Raw genomic sequence first — 20,576 nt, 5'->3', positions numbered from 1 at the left:
CCGGGCTCCTAACCCCAGCTCTGCTTCTCCTTCCTCTAAATCTCTCAGCTGGGCCTTTTTCTGGGCAGGTGGGGAGGAGGGAAGGGGGCATTCTAGGCCGGGGGACAGCCCCAGGAAAGGTGTGGTGTCTTGGCACAGACAGAACACCACGGGTAGAGAGAGGCAAGGCACCGGCTCTGGCCTTCCCAGGGAGCTGCTGGTGCTCGCTGGGGAAGTGCCTACCTCCCTCATTTGAAGCCTGGGCTAAGGGGCCGACTCTGTGCTTTAACCCTTGTGACAACAGTGCCCCTTCTCAGGAAATCCTTCCTTCCTTCTTCCCTCCCCTCTTCCCTTCCTTCTCTTTAAACATTTCAGTGTGTATTTCCTGAAAACAAGGAGACTATCAAAGTCAGAGAACTGACACTGAAACAATACGATGTCTAATCTATAGACCTTATTGAGATGCTCTCCTTTGTCCCAACAATATCTTTATAGCAAAAGAAAACCTAAGATCACGTGTTGCAGTCACTGGTCGCTTTCCTTCCTGTCTAGTTATTTTGTTCCCCAACCTGGGCTTGTCTGATGCTTCCTCAAGATTAGCTTTGGGTAATGCACGTTTGGCAGGGACACCACAGACTAGCGCTGAGGTCCTGCCCTGAACACCTGTCCCGTCAGGAGGCAGCTCGCTAGTCCCATCACCAGCAATGTTTACTCGGATCATTTGGTCAAGGTGGCGGCTGCCAGGGTTCTCCACTGTACAGTTACTATTTTGCCTTCTGTCATGAAAAAGTACCTTGTGGGGATGTACTCTGAGAATATATAAACATCACAATACTCCTCAAACTTGAATACCCTACTTTTTTTTTTTTTTTTTTTTTTGCGGTATGCGGGCCTCTCACTGTTTTGGCCTCTCCCGTTGTGGAGCACAGGCTCCAGATGCGCAGGCCCAGCGGCCATGGCTCACGGGCCCATCCGCTCCGCGGCATGTGGGATCTTCCCGAACCGGGGCACGAACCTGTGTCCCCTGCATCGGCAGGCGGACTCTCAACCACTACGCCACCAGGGAAGTCCGAATACCCTACTTTTAACATCCATTCATGATTCTTGCCTGAACCAATTATTATGATGGTTGGTAAGTGGTGACTTCTAATTCCATCGTTCCTTGTGCATTGTTTAGTTGACTTTCTAATATGAAGAGAAGTGTTCCTTCTTCCCCAATGTATTTATTCATTCGTTTACCTTAGTAGGGACTCATGGATTCTCATTTTATTCAAGAAGTTATAATCCTTTACTACTATTTCTTTTGATGCCCAACTCATCCCTGATTTGCTCAGTGCGAGCCCTATCAGGCAGGCTCCCGAGACCTTCCCACACGTCCCCATCATCCTCGGAGCACGTCTTCTTGCGGGCTCATGTTCCCTCCCTGCCCTAGCCCTGGAAGCAGACATTTATTTCTCCAAGAAGTCTTGGTTTCTTTTAGTTGCCCCATTTCTTTGTGATGAAATAAAAATGAGAGAACAGGTTAAAAGTTTTTGTGAAAACCCACGCTGTAAAAAGTACTTGCTAAACTTTATAAAGTGCTACACGAGTGTGCAATTATTATGCCATCGCTTCTGCGAAGACATCGCATTCTTTATTGCCACCAACGGCATGTTAGTCTTTTATGGAAACATTCTTTACAAAAACGTATTGAATGCAATTTAAAAACAGACTGAAGGTTTCTAATTTCTTATAGGCCTTTTACACAAGCCTATACCAGCTCAGAGCTGTCAGCATATTCTAGTTAGTATTTTACTTTGAAACTTCATACCAATATTAGTGCTGCTTCCCCCAGTTCAGCATTAGGACAATCATAGCCATTTAATGTCACTCTTACCAAAAAAAAAAAAAAAAAAAAAGATGACTCACCAACCGAAACAGGGCCTCCCTGCAAAGCAAGAATTTGAACACATCCCAACTATTAATTATTTTTTCTCACTGCATTTTCTCTTCCCATATATAGATTCACTCCCAACCTACTCTATCCTGTTTCTATCTGCCAAATCTCACATCTGCTGAATTAAAGACTTTTTTAAAAACTTTAAACACCGGAAAGTAAAAACAAAAACCAAAAAAAACTGGGAACGAGTGGAACATGCTCTGTAACTCACTTGTGGGAGCTTGGTTCAGAACAGATGTGGCTTCTCTCCTTTGCCTTCTGATGAACCATGACTTCAGGATTTAACTTTTTCTTTTTTAAAGAAAGAAATGATGAACACGGCTAGCTGGTTTCTATAATAATAACTTACTAGAATAGAATGATAGCCTGTTAAGAAATTCCACTAGAAGGTAAGTGGCAGGAGGATGGAGTGCTGTCTTGTTGGATCTCCTTGGAGCATTCACTGCAACAGAGCGGTCAGGAGCCCGGGCTCCGGGTCACAGTCCTGCGCAGTCGCACACCAGCTGTGCAACCGTGAGCCTCCGCTCACCTTCCTGCCCCCTCGTTTCCCTCATGGGGTTGTTGGGACAACTATCCCAGCCTGGCACAAAGGGAGCACTCAATGAATGTTAGCTATTACTCTCCAGCTTGGCACACAGTGGGTACCCAGTAAATATTTATTGAAAGGATAAAGGGAATGCTCAGTGATTACTAAATTTCAGTCAACTGCAGCAATCCTAGGCAGCAGGTTTTGGTGGGCTAACCTAACTTTTCAGCCCCTTTCCCTTCTTTTTCTGTACCTCTCTCTACCCCTAACCCATCATCTCTGCTTCAGCTACCAACCAACTCCTAAATTTATCAGCGCAAACTTGCTAGCACTGGCAGTGGGAGCCTCACTCGTTTCCTGATCCAAGGAGTCCGAATCCATGGGATGGAGCCAGGATGCTGCATTTCCACATACTCCCCAGGTGAGTTATACCCACTAAAGGTGGAGGTGGGGCAGCTCTGAGAAGGTTCAGAAAGGCAGCTTCTTGGATGGGAGGGTGGGGCGGGGAAATGGGGCAGATAAGGGGAGGATTCCAGAGTCTGTGGTTGAGAACACAATGATGCCTCAAACCCCAACGGACAATTCAGAAAGGAGCTGGTTGGGGAGAAAGCCATAATTCAAAAAGATACGTGCACCCAGCCCCCATACGTGCACTGCAGCACTATTTACAATAGCCAAGACATGGAAACAACCTAAATGTCCACTGACAGAGGAATGGATAAAGATGTGGTACATATATACAATAGAATACTACTCAGCCATAAAAAAGAATGAAATAATGCCATTTGCAGCAACATGGATGGACCTAGAGATTATCATACTAAGTGCAGTAAGTCAGAAAAAGGCAAATATCATATGCTATCACTCATATGTGGAGGCTAATTTTTAAAAATGATACAAACGAACCTATTTACAAAACAGAAACAGACTTACAGGTATTGAAAACAAACTTATGGTTACCAAAGGGGAAACGTGGTGGGGAGGGATAAATCAGGAGCTTGGGATAACATACACACACTACTATATATAAGACAGATAACCAACAAGGACCTACTGTATAGCACAGGGAACTCTACTCAACATTCTGTGATAACCTATATGAGAAAAGAATCTGAAAAAGAATGAATATATGTATATGTATAACTGAATCATTTTGCTGTACACCTGAAACTAACACAACATTGTACATCAACTATACTCCAATAAAATTTAAAAAAGAAGAAATAAAGGAGCTGGTTGGGAATTAAGATGGTAAGCGCTCTTTCTTATGAATGATGTGCAGGTAGGGTAGTTGCTGGAAACTGAAAGCCATGGCTGGAACTCAAGAAGAGGGATAGAGCTGGAAGTATAGGCTAGTAACTGTCTACTGCTTGAATGATGTTTCCCTCCTATGCGCCAAATGCTTGGGTACAGAAAAGAAGAAGACAGTTCCTGCTCTTACTGGGCTCACAGTCTGCAGGGCACGGACAGGCCAGCACACAGGTAACCACTGCAGTGTAGTGAGAAGGTAGCTAACAGAGGTGTTGGGGAGCCGAGGGCAACATGGCTGACTATGCTGCAGGTGCAGCCATTGGAGGAGACGTCACAGGAACCTGGTTTTGAAGGATGCATAGGAGTTGGGGTAGGGAAGGGGGAGGCAGGAAATTAGTTTCTTACCATTTACTTTTGTTCGTTATTCAGTAAAATGGAAGACATGACCTGATCCATGGGGTGTGCTGTGGTTTAATAGGGAAAGCAAATTAAAGTGCTTAATGATATTTGGCTGGCCAGGAATCAAAAATGTACAGGTGGGGACTAGGGCTCTGAGGACCAAAACACTGGAAACAACATGACCTGGAGGAAAGAGAGATTCTGAAATGGAAGGGCCATGAAATGTCAAACGTAATTACCTGTCATTTTTAATGACGGCAGAACATTCCACTTATGAATATACCATTAACTAAAAATCCCCAACCAGTGGACACTTACTTTGCTCCAGGGCCACTGTGACACCCTTGCATTGCATTACCTCCTTAGATAAATTCCAATTTGGGGCATTGCTGAGTTAAACAGAAAGCACATTTTTGAAGGCTTTCAATGCCCATTGCCATTATCCATCATTTACTGTGTGTCTCCCGCGTGACAGGTGCTGGGCTGAGAGCTTTACACGTGGTCTGAGGTCACAGGCTTTATCTCCATTTCTACCAAAAAGAAAACAGGCTCAGGGAGGCTAAGGACCTTATGCACACACAGACTTGGGCCTCTAAGGACAGATAAACACCTCCCATCGTGGGGTAAACTCTGGGCAGGTGGCTGTGATTCTTTAGAAAATCAAGGACTAGGTGAGGCAGTGACAAAGGCTTCCTGGTCCAGAAGACACCCCAACCTTGGATCCCTCCCACTTCCTGATGTAGCCAGAGCAATGGGTCATTTAGACCAAGAGTCAAGAAACCCGCCCTCACCTGGCTCAGCCACCACCTGGCAGGGAGAGGGGTGCCAAGTTAGAGCCAAAAGAAACCTTAGCAACTCGACAAGCAGTGCCCAGCATCATCCCCCGGCACCCTGTGCGGGGTGTCCTGTGTGCAGGGCTGAACCCTCCCTGCCCGGGGCCTGGGGTCGGGCAGTCATGTGGAGCAGTTGTTTTCAAGCTTCTATTTGAGTTGTACAAGGCTCCCTCCCCCTGCCTGCTTCTACTTTCTCTCATAGATAAAATCTTACTAGAAGCCCAATCTAGAAACTAGACAGAGCAAAGTCAGGCTGGTGAACAGTCGAGCGAGGTGCTGGGTTCAGAGGCGCTTCTGCTCTGCACACCTCGAGCCCCGGGGCTCCCAAGGTCCAAACAGCAAGCGTGCAGGCCGACGTAGGGCGCCAGCCCTGTCACTCCTCAGAAAGGAAAATGAGGCCTGAGAGGAGGGCACACTTATAAATTAGAGGTAAACAAATGTGTCCTCTGAGCCTGTGCCCTCCTCTGTAAAACGAGGGTGTGAAGAGTTTATCTATGGGGCCTTGGAAATGACCTGTAATACTGGCTTCAGACAAAGATGAACTTTTCATCAAGATGTGGCTTCCCAGGGTATATGCCCAGTAGTGGGATTCCTGGGTCATATGGTAGTTCTATTTGTAGTTTTTTAAGGAACCTCCATACTGTTCTCCACAGTGGCTGTATCAATTTACATTCTCACCAATTTACATTCTCACCAACAGTGCAAGAGGGTTCCCTTTTCTCCACACCCTCTCCAGCATTTATTGTTTCTAGATTTTTTGATGACGGCCGTTCTGACCGGTGTGAGATGATATCTCATTGTAGTTTTGATTTGCATTTCTCTAATGATGGGTGATGTTGTGCATTCTTTCATGTGTTTGTTGGTAGTCTGTATATCTTCTTTGGAGAAATGTCTATTTAGGTCTTCTGCCCATTTTTGGATTGAGTTGTTTGTTTTTTTGTTATTAAGCTGCATGAGCTGCCTGTAAATTTTGGAGATGAGTGGATAAAGAAGATGTGGCACATACATACAATGGAGTATTATTCAGCCATAAAAAGAAACGAAATTGAGTTATTTGTAGTGAGGTGGATGGACCTAGAGTCTGTCATACAGAGTGAAGTAAGTCAGAAAGAGAAAGACAAATACCATATGCTAACACATATATATGGAATCTAAGAAAAAAAAATGTCATGAAGAACCTAGGGGTAAGACAGGAATAAAGACACAGACCTACTAGAGAATGGACTTGAGGACATGCAGAGGGGGAAGGGTAAGCTGCGACAAAGTGAGAGAGTGGCATGGACATATAAACACTACCAAACGTAAAATAGATAGCTAGTAGGAAGCAGCCGCATAGCACAGGGAGATCAGCTAGGTGCTTTGTGACCACCTAAAGGGGTGGGAGAGTGGGAGGGAGGGAGACGCAAGAGGGAAGAGATATGGGAACATATGTATAAGTATAACTGATTCACTTTGTTATAAAGCAGAAACTAACACACCATTGTAAAGCAATTATACTCCAATAAAGATGTAAATTAAAAAAAAAAAGAAAAAGAAAAAGATGTGGCTTCCTCTCAACTTGCAGGGAATAGTTTTGCTATTTATTTTATAATCAGTGCACACAGGAACCTAAAGTAAAATGTAGAACGTGGAGGTCAATACACAAGCCATGTAACTTCATAAAGTGCAATTATGCAACAGCGTCATTCCTGTTGTTCCATAAGGCCGTGAAAAAATGACCCCAGCATGAACATGCTCTAAAATTTCCCTGAAAATGAACACTGTGAAATTGATTGTAAATACAGAACACAAGTTCAAAGACATATGAGAGGTCTTAAATACGAAAACAGAACTATTTTAAAAATGATCTTGGGGGCTTCCCTGGTGGTGCAGTGGTTCGGAATCTGCCTGCCAATGCAGGGGACACGGGTTCGATCCCTGGTCTGGGAAGATCCCACGTGCCGCGGAGCAACTAGGCCCGTAGGCCACAACTACTGATCCTGCGTGTCTGGAGCCTGTGCTCCGCAACAAGAGAGGCCGTGATAGTGAGAGGCCTGCGCACCGCGATGAAGAGTGGCCCCCACTTGCCACAACTGGAGAAAGCCCTCACACAGAAGCGAACACCCAACACAGCCAAAAATAAATAAATATTAAAAAAAAATGATCTTGAATAACTTACTAAATTTTGCACCAACATATAGTCTTGTGATGGCCACAATTTGGTAGAAGATCAAAGGAATCAAGGAAGAAAACTTATCCAAAGCTAATTTTTAAAAACTCATTCTGGGGCTTCCCTGGTGGCGCAGTGGTTGAGAATCTGCCTGCTAATGCAGGGGACATGGGTTCGAGCACTGATCTGGGAGGATCCCACATGCCGCGGAGCAACTAGGCCCGTGAGCCACAGCTACTGAGCCTGCGCGTCTGGAGCCTGTGCTCCACAAAAAGAGAGGCCGCGATAGTGAGAGGCCCGCGCACCGCGATGAAGAGTGGCCCCCGCTCGCCGCAACTGGAGAAAGCCCTCGCACAGAAACGAAGACCCAACACGGCCAAAAATAAATAAATAAACAAATATGGGGTTAAAAAAAAAAAAAGAGACTATCAAAGAAAAAGTCAATTAAAAAAAAAAAAAAAAAAACTCATTCTGTCTGATTCTACCCCAAGGTAGAATGGGGTGGGATGTATACAAAACCCTCACACACCTGGATGGAAGGAAAACATTTATAAGCACATTACCTCACTTGTGTTAGAGATTTTTTTTTTAACATCTTTATTAGAGTATAATTGCTTTACAATGGTGTGTTACTTTCTGCTTTATAACAAAGTGAATCAGTTACACATATACATATGTTCCCATATCTCTTCCCTCTTGCGTCTCCCTCCCACCCTCCCTATCCCACCCCTCTAGGTGGTCACAAAGCACCTAGCTGATCTCCCTGTGCTATGTGGCTGCTTCCCACTAGTACATTTGGTAGTGTATATATGTCCATGCCACTCTCACTTTGTCGCAGCTTACCCTTCCCCCTCCCCATATCCTCAAGTCCATTCTCTAGTAGGTCTGCATCTTTATTCCCATCTTCCCCTAGGCTCTTCATGACCACTTTTTTTTTTTTAGATTCCATATATAAGTGTTAGCATACGGTATTTGTTTTTCTCTATCTGACTTATTTCACTCTGTCAGAGATTTTTGAATTGCCCCAAAACCATAAATTAGCCACAGACAAAAAAGCCTGAATTCCTGAATTACAAGTTGGAAGGGTTAAGTTATGGTATAGCCTTTATGATGGAATACTATATGGTTCCAAATCATAATTTTTAAATACTGACATTAAAAAGAACTGTAAAATGACATGAGGAGCTATTCAATCCATTGGGTTAAATTAAAACTAGACTCATACAAAAAAAAAAAACTAAACTCAAACTATACCTACTACAATCCCAAGTATGCTTATAAATACATACACAGACATGAAAACGTAAGCTATAAAGTCCCAAGTAAGCTCATAAATACACACACAAACATGAAAACATCAAAATATTAAAAGTGGCTACCTCTGGGTGGTGGGGTTATGGATGACTTGTTCTCCTGTATTTCTGAATCTGCTACAGTGGCGTTAGCGTATTATGACAGTTTTCTAGCAAGAGGAAGGGGCGGGGAAATGAAAGGCAAGTTTGCTTTCTGCTCCTTCTGACTCCACAGGCCACACATGGAAGAGCAGCCGGAAGCAGATTACTCTGCTGGGAAACTCACTTTTATAAGCCTCAGTACACGCAGCATATTTCCTTAGAACGTGGAAAAAGTGGATCAACATATTTGCTTCAGACTAATCCAGAAATACGGTTTTCCTAAATTTCTCCTTACACTGTAAAGTCAGAATAGCCCAAGGCTCTAGCCACGAGTTCACAAAGGTACACTTAGAACACAAAGAAAAGGGAATAGCATCAGATGATAAATCCTGTGGTTTCCCATATTTCGTCTGATTTTTAACCTAAAGACATTACACAAATCTTTTTTGAGCTGCTCTGCTCCTAGATAATAACAGAATCTTCCCCAAAGGAGCTGGGAACCGGAATGAAGTCATCCCCAAACAGGCCCACAAGGCTGCCACGTATGTCGGCCAAAATGAACACGGCCTCCCTCCTGCTGTCTGGTTTCAGCCTGTCTTCCAGATCATTTGTCCCTTTAATTTCAAGTTAAGAACTCTTTAAAACTGAACTCTCTCCTTTTCTCTTGACTCCCATTTCAGTATTCATTTTTTATTATAAAAGCAATAAATGCACACGTGTATAAAGTAAAACGTACCTCTACATCCCCCCACTCCCCTCTCTAGAGATAACAAGCTTCCTGTGTCTCCTGCCACAAATTTAATGCATATACAAGCAGCTCTCGTTTAAGCTAATGAGACTATATCATACACACTGTTGGGTGCTTTTTTTTTCTTACTCAATACTGACACCTCTTCACACACACGCACACAGCTTTAGTTTTTCGTTTCTGTTTTTTTTCCATTTTAATGTGACTCTCAGCCTTCTGAGAGACCGTCTAGCATGGTGAGAAGGAGAGCTGTACTCCCCATTTGCCCTTAGAGTAGCTGCATAACCTCTGGGAAATCCCTTAACCCTTCCCTGGATCTCTGCTGCTACTTCAGCCCCAAGGAAAGGGGAGAGGGTTGTTGGGAGGGGAAGAAAACTTCTTGTGCCCGAAAACTGAGGCTGAAGCAGGTGACCCCTCTAGTTTCAAGAGCTGTGTGATAGGCCCCCCCAAAGATGTCCACATCCTAATTCTCAGAACCTGTGAATATGTTACCTTATGTGACAAAAGGTGCTTTGAAGATGTGATGAAGTTAGGGATCTAGAGATGGGAAGAGTAGTCTGAATTATACAGGTGGGCCCAATGTAAGTAATTACAAGGGTCCTTATAAGAGGGAGGCAGGGGGGATCAAAGTCAAAGAAAGAGATGTGATGACAGAAACGAGGTTGGAGTGGGGTGGGGTCACAAGCCAAGGCATGCAGGCAACCTCTAGAAGGTGGGAACAGCAAGGAATGGACTCTCCCACAAAGCCTCAGAAGGAATGCAACCCTTCCGACCCATTTTAGATCTCTCATCTCCAGAACTGTAAGAGAATAAATTTATGTTGTTTTAAGACACTATGTTTATGGAGATTTGTACAAGAGCGATAGGAAACTAACACAAGCTGCCACCTCACGGTTCTAAAATGCCTGAGAATCCAACAAGCGAGCACCTACCCATGGGAGAAGGTAAGCAGAAGGTGATGACGGAAAACATGTGGAGAGAAGCAGGAAATGCTGGAGGAGTGAGGGGAAAGGCAGGGCAGGGGCCCGAGGCCTGGGGCTGTGGAGTTTGATGTAGGCTGGCTTCCCCTTAGGCCACCCATAAAGGCCATTTCCTGTAGTTAAAGTTGGCCCAGGGTCTGACTGGGGAATGAGGGTCCAACAAAATGGATTTTGGTTTGAGGGTCAAAGGGATGGGAGCTGAAGAACTGAGAGTCTGAAGTTCAGTTAAGGTCTCTTTCCTCCAAGTTTATGCTCTGTAGTTTTGTTGTGTTGAGTTTTTTACAGCAAGAATTTGGGCAAGTCAGAGCTAACAGAAGGCTGAACAACTGTCCTGGTTTGCCCAGGACTGAAGGCTTCCCAGTATGCAAGGCTTTCCATTTTAAAACCAAGAGTCCCAGGTGCACCAGGATGACTTGGTCACCTTGGCTACGGCCTAAAGACCTTTCCCCGACCAGGGTAGGGGCCACAGGGCAACCTATGATTTAACATCACCAAAATGCAAAAACGCGCATGCTCAGGAAGAGGCTGAGAGACTGGAAGAGAGAAGAGCCCAGGGATCATGGAGATCTCTGTGGGAGAGACTGCGGTCACAAGAGGAGAAGCAGTGCTGCGTGCTTACAAGACCCCGGGGGGCTGTGACGGAGTGACTCTCCTGTTCACCCTTGTGGATCCTGAAGACACCAGGGATAGGACAGGGCTTAGGGTCAAAAGGAAGGCTTGAGCCATGTGCCATAGTCCTCAAAAACGGAGGGATCCTGGCTGGGGGGTCAGGAGACAGCAGCATGGAGAGGGAGATCAGTTGAATGCTCGGAGCCTCAAAGGAACAAGGGCTTTACATGAGAGTGGAAGAGAAGTGGTCCGGAAGATACAGAGGGAATAAAGGGGACCCTGACCACATGGCTTCTGGTCTTTTCTACTTAAAAATTCTAACATATGAGGGTGGGGATAAATCCTTCCACTGTGGGTCCAAAATTTGGCCCTGACCTCTGACAGCACTGCATTCTCTGCAGGACAGAAGTTCCCTGTTGAAAAGCTGCATCTTGACCATCCCTCTGCCTTAGGCAATTTACCAGATTCACAGAAAAGCCTGAAAAATATCCCAGTGGGCAGCCTTTACTCTCCAGAGCGTTTCTGGAGAATGCCCTCTGCACTGAGCACTAAGACGTTTGGCAAAAAAGCTGAAGTGAGGATGGGCTGGAGCTCTGACTCGCTGGGCTGGAATCCTGGGTCCACTACTTACTAGCTGGGATCTTTCGGCAAGTCCTTTCACCTCTCTGTGCCTCAGTTTCCTCGTCTGTAAAATGGAGAAATCAGACGACCTACCTCCGAGGCACTAACACCATGCTTGCAGCATCGTCACTATTATCTGCAGAGTGTAGGAATTTGCAAAGGGAAATGGGGCAGACCCATTATCCATTCCCTACTTCTCTGATAACAGAACCCAACTTTGTTTGGGGATGGCAGCGTACTCAGCTCACTTCTCCCTTTCTCAGCCTCCCTTGCTGTAGCCATGTGACCTAGTTCTGGCCAATGAAGTGCAAACAGAAATCTGTTGGGGAGAAAGGAGGTTTCTGAAAAAACTTTTGCCTTCCTGAAGAGAAGGAGAAACAGAAGCTGGTGCCACATTCCCTCTTCTTCCTGCCCTGGATACGGAGGTGATGCTGGGCGCTGTGGCAGTTATAATCGTGGGGCAAATGCCAGTGCTCTGAGGTAGTGGAGACAAAAGAAGCATGGGTTCCTGAGAGCACACCGGGCAGCTGAACCAAAGCTGACAATCGCCTACCCTTGTCCTTGTTAAGAAAAATAACTCCCAATTTGCTTAATTACTTTATTTGGGGTTTATAGCTAATTGTAGCTGAATACATTTCTAAATGATATAGGGGCTTAGCCTGCCTCCTACAAAAGCACAGCACATTTGAAATTCAGGTCACCTGCTTCTATCAAGTGATTTTTTTTTTTTTTCCAAAGAAAGGAATCAGGTGCTAAAGGACCTAGCATAAACCCCGTCTTTCTTTTCCAAAGTGAATGTAGAGGGGTGGTGCCAAAAGAGCAGGATCACAATGTATAGGTGTGCCTGAGAACACCACGCATGAGGAGGCCCTGTTCAGCAAAGGGGAGCTGCCACCCTCAGGGCTGAAAAGGAAGCAGATGAAGCCGCTTCCCCAAGCCTGGCCTGAGCCCAAGCACTACTGAGCACAAAGCATCCCACAGAGTAAGGGGAAGCTGATCCCACTAAGAGTCATGTAACCTGGCTATTTAACTGTTCCCTCACAAAAGTCACAGACCGGTTCTGAATTATGGTCGTGGTCAATAATGTAAGTTTATTTAAGATTGCTACTGCTGTTTTATGCTAACCACACCTCATCCATCCAAAAGCTTCTTAAACAGCCTTAAAGGAACTAAATGTTTGGATTTGGTAAGCTCCTCTGCTTCCCTTCCCCCATCTGGCTCTCCACTCTCGGACTGGAAAAGTGAGCTTTTATATCAGAGTCTGGGTCCTTGCAAAAGCAAAACTGAGAAAAGACAACAGTGATGGAGAAAGTAAAACGCTTACCAAAAAACCCTGGAGTTTACCCTAGGCCGCGTCCACAAGAGCTCGCTGCGCTTGCCCTTGCTGACAACCAACCCCCGCCCCGCCCACCCCGCTCCGCTGGGGAAGGGCAAGAATGAGATCAGCTTGCGTCTCCCAGGCAGGCAGGTGATGACCGTAACTGGTCCCACGATCCAACGTCAGGAGGACAGCGGCCAGGGGCCGCCCCCGCCCAGAGGCGGGCTGGCTTCCACTAGCCGGCAGGGGCTCTGCGAGGTGCCGGGAGCCCGCGAGCGTCCGTCTCGGGTCCCCCACCCGCGCGTCCGGGGGCTCGGGCCGCTACCCGCGTCTCATTTGGCGCCCGGGCACCGGGGCCCTCATCCAGGGCGATGCCGCGGGCCTGGCTCCGGGCCCGGGCCGCCCCCCTCCATCCTCTCCCCCTATCCCCCCCGGGAGCCGGAGCCGGTCTCCTTTCCCCGGCCCGCCTCCCGGCGCGCAGACCCCGGCCCCGCCCCGGCCCGCACTCACGCTCCACGTCGTGCAGCTTGGCCCGCTCCTCCTCCAGTTTGCCCTTGAGGCTCTCGGCCTCGCTCTTGAGCGACGCCAGCGTCTCGTTCTCGTGCAGCCCGTCTGTTGCCATCTTCGAGCGGGGACGCGGCGGGAGGGAAGCGGGGATGCGAGTCAGCGGGCGGCGGAGGCCGGGCCGGCGAGCTTGCGCCGAGCCGCCACCGGCGCAGCTCCAGCCGTCTCCCCAAGCGCGCCCCGCCCCTCGGCGCTGACGCCGGCTGCTGGGAGCCGGGCGGCTGCGGCCGATCCCCTCCCCCCTTCCCCGGACGTGTCCGCGGGCGCAGAGCCCTTGCGCAGTGCCCTAGGCGAGGCCCGAGTTAGCGCTGCAGCGCACAGCACCCGGGGGCGCAGGGAGTGTCCTGCCCATTTTGCGGGTGGGAAAACCGAGGTTAGGAGGAGATACGTAACTTGCTGAAGGACGCGCACTTAGTGAGGGCCAAGCTGGGATCCCAACCCAGGACTGCCCGGCTCCTGGGAGCTTGGGGAAGTCCCAGTGACACAGCCCTTGCAACACCCCTTTCCCCCAGTCCCTCGCACACATCTCCCGTCCTTGGTCGCTTCTGCCTGCCGAGAGAGGAGAGGTTAAGGGGGCCTGGCTCGCGCCACTGGTACCCGGTCTGACCCCGGTAGCTCTGATGCTCCCCCTACAACGAAATGAAAACTCTCCTCGTTTATTGACTTAAATATACAAAGCTAGTTCTGGCTTCTGAGAAGCTGTGGGGTCTTTGCCCGTTCTTGGTTTTGCCTTTCTTTTATTCACTCGGGAGTTAAGTCCCTGGCAGCAGAAGGAAGTGGTGGTGGGGCCAGGGACACACAGGGACCCAGACTCGGGGCTTCTGAGCCCCTGCCCAGTGATCTCAGACACATCATTTCTGAGGCAGCTTCCTCCACCTTAGAATGAAGGGTTGCTATAGTTCCCTCAAGGAAGCAAATTAGTGACTTTGTGGCAGACTCAAGCATCCGTTCTTTCCAGTCTCTTTTCATGCCAGGCACGGTTCCAAGTGCTTTACATTAATAACTCACCACAGTCACCCTGAATGGGTACTGTTGTCACCTCCATCTTACAAATGAGGAAACTGAGGCACAGAAAGGTTAAATGATTTGCTTAGTTCACACTCCCAGAAAGTGTCAGAAACACCTTCCTCATAGGATCCTCATCAGGAGTGACTACGCAGAGCATTCAGAGTGAAGCGTGGCATACAGTCTGTGCTGGTTGTTATCATTAAGGCTGCCTGGTACACTCGAGCAATTCACAGGAAGTAATTTAAATGAGACACTGGATCATGGGGGACACTCCTCCCAAGGGTCATCTCAGAAGACCTGGGAAGAGCAGCATCCTCTCATCACCTCCTCAGGCTGGCACCTCTTTGCCCACCGTGGGATGTGTGTGTCTGCCTCAGGGGCTGCCTGTTTGTGAAGACCTGGGGTGAGTGGAGCTTCATACTGGTGTGTGCCCTCCTCTGAAGGCTCTTTGTGTAAAATAACCCCCAAACAGCCTCCAATCTGGAAACTTTACCATCTAGACATGAGGCCATGTAACTTTTCAATGGCTGGCAAAGTTTGCAAAGTGCCTTCCTGTGGTTTGCTGTTCACTGCTTTTTGTAAGTGAGGAAGCTGGGGGTCAGAAAAGTTGAGATCTGCTACGTTTCAGCAGTGGTGGAGTTACAGGGTTGCCCCTATCCATGAAAAGTGTCCACGGGGGTCTGTGTCTACACAATCCCAAACACCTGGATTAAAAAGTTAGCTGTCAGTCATTTAGATGTCTGCACAGTCAAAAGAATCTGTCTGAATATTTGGGAACCCCAGGTGCTTGTGGTGGAGAGAGTTGGCGACAATCCTCTGAGAATATCTCCAGGCGGGGTTCTGACCTGGGAAGAATCTGTGATGCTATAGAGGACCTGACATCTGGGATTCTGGGCTCCTTCTGTCCACAGAGGAAGTTGTTTCAAAAGGAGAAGAGCTGGATTAATAAATAGCACTGCTCCAGGATGGTAGGGCCATCAAAAAGCAGGTTTATTTTAAGAACTGAATGTGCTCAGTTTGCAGATCCAAGTTTAGAACACAATGTGCTGCAGGTAGAAGCCCATCACACTGAGCCTGAACCCCGTGACATCAGGATTACTATGCTGTACCAAAGCTTGTGTGCCACCTGAGGCTGCTTACTTGCAATTTGCTTTATAGGAATAATTTTTTAAAATGTGATCACTGCCAGGGGTTACAGTGGGACCAAAAGGATGAATATGGTTTTTCCTCTTCAGTTGGATAAAATGTCAACGTTATCTTTCCTCCCTTAGATATGTGTTTTGTTTTTTGTTTTTTCATCGTGTCCATGATCGGGATTTCCTACTGAGCTTGTGGGGAAGAGTGCTTTACCACTTGTGACCAGGTGGGGGCTCCACACGGCTTTGCAAATCCTCTGAGACAGGATATTCCTAATGCCTCAGCCCGGCTGTGGGCATTTCTGCTGCAAGATCTGAAGCCTGCGCAAAGCCATCTCTGGTGCGGATTGATGTGTGTACTTTGAAAAGTGCCAGGTTTTGTGTTCAGTGCCTACCCTCGCTGAAGGCTTAGACCCAAGGAGCACTTTTCCTTGAGGCTGATTTTGCTAAATACTGAGGCCCTATATGGTTCAATCTTCTGCAGAGCTGTTCCTAAGGACAGCTGGAACAGGGCCTTTGGGAAGGTGCTCCCCGGCTCTTTATTTACCAGAGTTCCTTTTAGCTTGCTTGCTTGCCAAGCAGACTAGGAGAAGACAGAAGAAAAAAGCATTAGCTCTAAAAAATAACAAGCTAAAACATTTATTGAGCACTTCCTCTGCTGAATATTGTTTTAAACATTTTCTCAAATAAACTCACTTTTGTTTCTCCCAAAACCCTATGAGACAGATGCCATTATTGTTGTTTTACAGATGGGAAACAGACCTCCTGGGAGAGGGGAGGTCCATTGGTACAAGGCCTCCAAGTAACATAACTGGGAGTTGAACCCAGGCAGTGAGAGCCCAGAGCCCACATCCTAAATCCCCACACTATACTGTCTCACCCAGCCTGGGTGTGCTGCAAGTGTGTGTGTGTGTGTGTGTGTGTGTGCGTGAACTGATTCTCTGGCAACCCACCTGTCACAGGGCCCTCACATTAGACATTGTTTCAAGACAGGTAATGACTTAAAGTTTTAAAGAGCAGCACTTACAATTTCTGCACATGGTGAACAGTAGCTGAGCTGTTGAGATTTCTTGAAAACTGGTCTCAGAGCCCGTTGTTTGAAACATTTGTCACAGGAGCCAAATACGTTAACGAGAAAGGTCTGATCACACATCTTTTACCCAAGATGAAGCTGAAAAAGAGGGAGAGAAGAAAAAGGCATGTGTGTGTAAGTAACTTCACCTCTCTGAATCTTTGTTTGCTAGTCTGTCAAATGGGTATCTTGGAATCTACCATCACAGGGGTACCAGGGGAATTTTGAGGGACAGCACAGGAAGCGTTTAGCTCCAGGCTGGAATACAGAGCTCCACAGATGTTATGCTGCCCTGTGGGTGGCTACAATAGCAGCCGCCACCACAGCAGCGGGGGTGGGTGGGGGGGGATGAGGCTGGAGATGAGGAAAGAGCAGAGAGGAGCCTATGGCACAGTTCAGACGAGATGAAGGCATGAACTAAAGCAATGCTCTGGGGTCTGAGGGGTTGTGGTGCCACTGTTGGAGAGGGAGGCCAAGGGGGTAAAGGTGGGAGGGAGCAGCCATTGTCGCCAAGCCGATTTAACAGGCGTTCCAAAGAGTGGGCCATGTCAAGGGCAAAGAAGAGAACCGCTGAGTGTAAAGATATTGGGGCCCTGGTCTGAACATTTGGAAGAGCCCAAAATGAGAGGGATGTATTTGTGGGGCAGGTGGTAGTGGGGACACTGCTGAGGGGGAATGTCTACCAGAGGTCACCATGGGGCTGGGGAGAGAATGGGGAGCTCATGAGTTGGGGTGGACTCCTACAGCCAAGGGCCGGCTGGCGGAGTTCTTGAGATCTCTGAGGAACGAAGGAGTGGAGGGCAGTCTCCTAAGGATGAGAGATCAGGAGGGGACCAGCTACTGATCACCTCGAAGGGCTGGTCCCTGACCTCTCACAGCCACCCTGGGAGGGAGGAAGGACATCCGTGTTACCACAGAGGAAATGCTGAGGGATTAAATGAGATCAAGGTCAGTGACGGAGCCTGAATCTGTACGTAGTGGGACTCCACAACGTTTACCACAGAGCTAGACCATCAAGCCGCTCTGCTTTGTCCCAAAGGGCGAGTTAAAGACTGGCAAAGGGCCTGCCCACCCGAGCCTGGCCCGTGCCGGGGCCCTAGTAATGTTGCCCACCTCCCGCCCCCCACTGCCCAAACCTGCTAAGGCGGCCAGTCACGGGGTCGTGCTGAGGACTCCGAGTAATAGCATTAGGAAGGTGAGCCGTGGATTTATTCAGCAAGGGAGCGACGTCATTCAAGTGGATTATTCCAGCATTTGCACTTTCAGAAGTAGGTCAGAGAGACAAAGTACAGCAGGAAAATCAACTAGGTTAAGAGACTGTTATCATGTTCTGGGAAAGAGGAAATAATGACTGGACAGAGTAGCAGCTGCAGGAATGGAAGGCGAGAGGAACCCGAGGAAGCAAGGGCAGAAGGAATAGAAGGATGACTAGGAATTATGGGAGATCGACCCCTACAAAGAGAGAAGTAGAAAAATTGCCACACAGAAAGACAAATATCGTATGATATTACTTACATGTGGAATCTAAAAAAAAGGGGTACAAATGAATTTATTTACAAAACAGAAGTAGAGTCATGGATGTAGAAAACAAACTTATGGTTACCAGGGGATAAGGGGGGAGAAGGGATAAATTGGGAGATTGGGACTGACATATACACACTGCTATATATAAAATAGATAACTAATAAGAACCTGCTGTATAGCACAGGGAACTCTACTCAATACTCTGTAATGGCATATATGAGAAAAGAATCTAAAAAAGAGTGGATATATGTATATGTATAACTGATTCACTTTGCTGTACAGCAGAAACTAACATAATATTGTAAACCAACTATACTCCAATAAATATTAAAAAGAAAAGAAAAATTGCCAATATTCCAAATCTGGATAGAGATAATTTTTTTCTCCCAAACTGAACTTTAAATTCTTTTCAAATTATAAGAGCTGTACATGTTCATTATAAATAATTGGAAACAGAGGAACATAAAGAAGGAAAATCAATCACCTACATGCCCTGTCCTAACAAATAACTGACCTGTGTTAGCATTTTATGTTTTCTTCTAGTATCTTCATAAGCACCTATGTGTATACATTAAAAAAATTGGAATTACATGCCATACGCAATTTTGAACTTTAGTTTTTTGCTTAATAGTGTTTTCGCCTTTGCATGTCATTGCATATTCTTGGAAAACACCAATTTTTAAATGGAGACTACAAATTTTGAGTTATATCAACCTTAAATCATATCACATGGCTAGCATCTTAGATCTGGTTGGTTGAACATGGGCAAGCTACAAACTAAAGTTGGAAGATTATAGTATTTTTAAACTATAAACATTATACATGGTTGTTCTAGAAAGTTTGGAAAAATCAGAAAGGTATAAGGAAGAAAACAATCACCTATAATCCCATTGCCCAGAGAGACTCCTTTTCACATTTCGGCATATGCAAGAATAGATTTTTAGGACCAGGGGTCATACTGATCATGTACACTGTTTATATTTTTACATCCTAGTGTTTTTCATTTATATTTATAACATGGGCTAAATTTAATTTCAGTACATTCTATTGTACTTATTGACAATAATCCTTTTTATGATGAGGGAATTTTTCAAGCTAGAGCAAATGCTTCAATGGGCATTTTAACAAGCTAAAGATAAAAATACCCCATTTTAACAAGTTTTGACATGAAGTTGTTTTGCAGTAGGAGTTCCCTAACCCTAAGGCACGCACAAAATTTCTTTGAAATGTTTCACTTAAACAGATGTTGCAAAAAATCACCAAAACCCCCACTACCCCATGATTATTTTTAAAAAGTCAGTGCCAAGATAGAAAATCAAAAGTGAAAATCCCCACTATCTGCCCTGCACTCAATTCCCTGAGTTAGATGGCTATTCTTCCAGACTTTTCTGATGCCATAGACAAAGCTTTGTTAGTTATATAAATGCGGCTGTTAGCTACTTGCTTTTTCACCTAACTTTATTGTGTTAGTGCTTACAGAGCTATCTGTTTTTTGGTAATAGCTTCAGTATTATTTTATCCTATGGAGTAATGGAGTATCATAATTTAATAAACCAACCTCCTACTGTTGGATATATAGGATATCACCAGTTTTCACTTCAAAAATAATGCTTCATTGACCCAATTAAAAATGGGCAAAAGTACCCTCAGACTTTGCTGGTGGGAATGTAAAATGGTGCATCCTCTGTGGAAGACAGCTTGGCAGTTACACAAAAAGTTAAACAGAGCTGTTACCAAATGACCAAGCAAATTCACTCCTGGATATATCATACGTTCACATAAAAATGTATACACGGATATTTGTAGCAGCATTTAACACAAAAAGTGGAAACAACTAAGATATCCATCAACTGAGGTATGGATAAAGAAAATGTGGTCTCTTCATACAGTAGACTCTTCTTTGGCAATAAAAAATGATGAAGTTCTGATATGTGCTATATCATGGAAGAACCTTGAAAATTTTATGCTAAGTGAAATAAGCCAGACACAAAAGGCCACAAATTGTGATTCCATTTATACGATAAGTCCTGGACAGGCAAATCCATAGAGACAGAAAGTAGATTAGAGGTTACCAATAGGTGGGGGAGAGGGAGTTGGGAGTGACTGCTTAATGAATACAGGATTTCTTTTTTGGGGTGATGGAAATGTTCTGCAATTAGATAATGTACATTCTTGTGAATATACTAAAAACCTCTGAAATGTATGCTATAAAATAGAGTTTTATATTGCGTGCAATCATATCTCAACACAAGTTATTTTTTAAGTGCGCAAAAGACTTGGACACTTCACAAGTGCAGATATTCATATGGTCAATGAACAGATAAAGAGGTGCTCAACATCATTAGGCAGCAAAGAAACGCAAGTTAAAACCACACCGTGAATCCACCACTTACCCACCAGAATACCTAACAGTAAAAAAGACTGATGATGTGAAACGTGGGTGAGAATGTAAAGCACTGGACCTCCTCTGCTGGTGGGAGGATAAATGGGTACAACCACATTGGAAAACTGGTTGATAGGACCTAC

The 20,576-nt window shown here is 46.0% G+C and overlaps 1 protein-coding gene across 1 annotated transcript in view; it reads right to left on the bottom strand.

Moving 5' to 3' along the window:
* GNB5 (G protein subunit beta 5) overlaps nucleotides 1-13,471 on the bottom strand; it is a 44,857-nt gene extending 31,386 nt beyond the window's left edge. Inside the window, exon 1 of the mRNA XM_079913877.1 lies at nucleotides 13,257-13,471. Coding sequence (XP_079770003.1) covers nucleotides 13,257-13,368 — 112 coding nt within the window. The 5' untranslated portion in view covers nucleotides 13,369-13,471. The remainder of the gene's footprint in view (nucleotides 1-13,256) is intronic.
* Between the last annotated feature and the right edge of the window lie 7,105 nt (nucleotides 13,472-20,576).

Source organism: Stenella coeruleoalba (assembly GCF_951394435.1).
Source record: "Stenella coeruleoalba genome assembly, chromosome: 2".
NCBI classification, from domain to species: Eukaryota; Metazoa; Chordata; class Mammalia; order Artiodactyla; family Delphinidae; genus Stenella; species Stenella coeruleoalba.
This window is presented reverse-complemented; position numbering and strand designations above follow the sequence as displayed.